This window comes from Papio anubis, chromosome X (genome assembly GCF_008728515.1).
Source record: "Papio anubis isolate 15944 chromosome X, Panubis1.0, whole genome shotgun sequence".
In the NCBI taxonomy this organism is placed as follows: Eukaryota; Metazoa; Chordata; class Mammalia; order Primates; family Cercopithecidae; genus Papio; species Papio anubis.
Window position 1 is genome coordinate 132679828 of NC_044996.1, and position 3373 is coordinate 132683200.

Here is a 3373-nt window from a genome sequence, read left to right on the forward strand (position 1 = left end):
TTAAAATCATGTTCACTAATGGTTAACTGTATTCATTAAAGCAATTGTAAATATTGAACTCTAATATAGAAACCGGCCATTAGAAAATGAGTAAGCAAAAGTCCTAAATTCCTTAACGCAGCTGCTAAAAATGTAATTTTTACTCGTCTGTTAATACTAGCACTTGGTTAAATAACCAAGTTCAATTTGATGCCTGAAATAAGATACTGTGCTGTAAATTATCACCTTCATTTTCTTGAGCACGTGCAATAAATGCAATGTCAGCTTATTAAAACCCATAAGAACTGCAAATATATTTTTATTAAAGTTCTCATACAACTCATACTAGGAATTCAATCAGCCTGAGAAAATGATCACCTAGTATAGACAAGGTATTTTGCATACCTGGGTGAAACCCATTTCTACACCATAAGGGAATTTATCCAGTCACCAGATGCTTGTCCCTCCCCAGTGGACCAAGAGGTAGGCCTCTTTGCAAAGGTTTCATCCGCGATCCTTCCAGAGACCAGACACACCAGCTAAGTTTTTAAACTTTTTATTTGCATATTAAAAAAATTGTGCATTCCGATAATTAAAATCATTTGAACAAAAAAAAAATGGCACTCTGATTAAACTGCATTACAGCCTGCAGGACACCTTGGGCCAGCTTGGTTTTACTCTAGATTTCACTGTCGTCCCACCCCCACTTCTTCCACCCCACTTCTTCCTTCACCAACATGCAAGTTCTTTCCTTCCCTGCCAGCCAGATAGACAGATGGGAGAGGCAGGCGCGGCCTTCGTTGTCAGTAGTTCTTTGATGTGAAAGGGGCAGCACAGTCATTTAAACTTGATCCAACCTCTTTGCATCTTACAAAGTTAAACAGCTAAAAGAAGTAAAATAAGAAGGCAATGCTTGTGGAATGTACAGTGCATATTGGCGGCGCACGCCTCATTACGATTCGCCTGCTTGCTTCTCCTGTTCAATCGCTGTGACCAGAAAAAGAAAAAAAAAGATGGAGGGAGATGATTAAAGGATTCAGTACAGACTACTATAAAGGGCTTTCATTTAAAGCATCTTTTCAAATCAAACATTCTGCAAGGTATTCCATAATGGAATAAAATATGTATATTGAATATACTAAATAGAAGTACATTTTAACGGACAAATATGTTTTTATATTAACATGGCATAATAAATATTCCATAACTAAATTACTAAAGCCCTGTGTTTGTTGGCTGCAAAACCATTTTTAATTAACCTTTGCAAGCCACATTCATCAGCTGTCGGCTCTTCCCCCGCACTCCCCCCTCCCGAATTCTTCCCGCGGCCCCTCCCAGCCTCCTGCCCTCCCACCGGCCGCTCCCACCCAGCCTTTCTAAAGATGGGGGTGGGTCGGAGCTTACTTTCTTTGGAAGGCAGTGGATTTTTCTCTTGCGTCTCTGTCTTCTTCAGTTTCGACTTATCGAATTTCTCGATCTCAGCCATATCGGGTTTGTCAGACATGGTTGCGGAGGAAAAGCTGCAGGGAGCAAGCCAAGAGCGAGCGTGAGGAAGAGCCACCCACCCCAGTGTCTCTGGGCTGGGAACTGCGCTTCTGCCCTGCGACCCGCAGCCTGAAAACCCTTCTCGCCCTCCTTCCGCTGCCGTTCCGCACTCACGAGCTTCCTCTTTCTACAGAAAAAGGGGCGACACTCCCCGCGCCCCTCCTCCCCATATTTCAAAATGCTGGGGACCAAAGAGGGCGGATGCCTCTCAAAGCCGAATCTTGCAGAATAAAGGAAATTGACCAATGCGAATTGTTCATTACAGCGTTTAAAATTAAAGGCTGGCTAGGACAAGGAAATAGGAAAGCCACTTCCGAATTCAAGTGGGAAAAATCGGCAAGAATTCTTAAAATGGAACCCAGGCAGCAAAAGCGTTTCCTTTTTCTAGCCGCGGCCTCTCCGCAAAGGATGCGGGCCGGATCTGGCTTTCTCGTCCTCTCACAAAGGCGGCGGCCGCGGCTGGAGCTTCCGACCACCGCCCTACCCGCTTCCTCGCCCGCGCCACAATGCAGCCCCGCACACAAAGCGACTGCCGCGCGCCCCGAAGCCGGTCTTGCCTGCTCTCCCGGCAATTCGGCATCCCTGGCACACATGTCTCTGCAAGAAGGGCTGTGAAAATGTCATGGCACAGCCCCACCGCCGCCAGGCTGCACAGATGCAGCCCGCGCAGCCGTCGGAGACTGGGAGGAGGCTCGGGGCTCGGGAGATGAACCTCAGAACAAAGGACCTGTCTGTTCTCCCCCATCTCAGCCTCCCAGGCAACGCACAATACCTTTGCGGGCAAACACTAAGAAATTTTTTAAGGTCCCCTCCGAGCAGCACGGCAAAACGCCAGTTTTTCGGTTTTGTTCTTAAATCATCGATTTTCCCACCCCATTACCCAGCATCTAGGGTGTTTCGCACCCCCCCAGCTCCCCAAAGCAGCCTGCCCCGGGAGAACCACTCCGGCTCGGCTTTAGGAAATGCCTTCACAGGGAAGCGGATGATGAAAGGGCGAGCACCGTGGGAAGGGGACTGAGGCAGGAAGACAGGAGGAGGAAGGAGGAAGGGGCCCTGGGGCTCACCGGAGCGAGGTGCACGAAAACGAGCGAAGTCTGGTCTGCGCAGTGGCCACCACCGAGTTGTCGGGCGGGGTGCGGCGGGCGCCGCTTTATGGGCGCTCCTATGTAAATGAGGTGATGTCACCCGCCGGCCCGCTTAACTCCTTCGCGCCGCGTCTCGGAACGGCATCCGGAGGCCTGCCAGGCTTTTGGGGAGCCCCACCCCCACCCGGGGTCCACTAGTGCACCCTAACCACAACATGGCGGAAAAAATACATGAGCAAAGCACGCTCCAATACTTCCTTCATAACACATTTTCCCCTTTTACGTTTATTTCATTCCGATGAATTTTTGCAACAGCAGCGCAAAAATTGCTCTTGGGGACCAGTGCATAATAACTAAGGGTCGGGGTGGCACCTAGGGTGACAGGCATTCTTTTATTGCGAGACTGCCTTTGTCTACTGTGGACATCTCCACACAAGGGCGCGGTGTCTCTCGCTGGAGAGCCTGGCCGGCTGCAGGGGTACGATTCCTGTGACTCAGCTTTCAGACCAGTGGAGGGCATGCGCCCCACCCCGGGCCTCTTTGTCTTCCTCGCTGGCGTTCCTCTTGCCTTGGGTGGGACGTAAAGCACCCTTAAGTGATTTTAAAAGAGAAAGTTTCATCACTGTAACATCCATATTGTTTCATCAGCATAATTTTTGTGAGCACTCAACAGTAATATTTGCTGGGTGTAGGGTAATTTGTCTGGAGTTTATAGGGTAAAACACCTCCCTCTTAGCAAAATAAGTCAAGCTCAAGCTCTGCCA

At 49.0% G+C, this 3373-nt stretch overlaps 1 protein-coding gene across 1 annotated transcript; it reads right to left on the reverse strand.

The window, feature by feature from the left end:
* Positions 1-519: 519 nt before the first annotated feature.
* TMSB4X (thymosin beta 4 X-linked) lies at positions 520-2721 on the reverse strand. Its single transcript, XM_003917408.4, has 3 exons — positions 2589-2721; positions 1384-1499; positions 520-966 (listed from the first exon to the last, which is right to left on the reverse strand). The coding sequence occupies exons 2-3, from the start codon at positions 1481-1483 to the stop codon at positions 932-934; spliced, it is 135 nt and encodes a 44-aa protein (XP_003917457.1). The 5' UTR covers positions 1484-1499; positions 2589-2721; the 3' UTR covers positions 520-931.
* Positions 2722-3373: the final 652 nt, after the last annotated feature.

What these genes read in the sequence shown, in the direction of transcription:
- TMSB4X (XM_003917408.4), bottom strand. Translation starts at nt 1,483, where the DNA reads ATGTCTGACAAACCCGATATGGCTGAGATCGAGAAATTCGATAAGTCG. An exon ending in TCCACTGCCTTCCAAAGAAA is followed by an intron (nt 967 to 1,383) that starts GTAAGCTCCGAC and finishes TTCTGGTCACAG; the next exon opens with CGATTGAACAGGAGAAGCAA.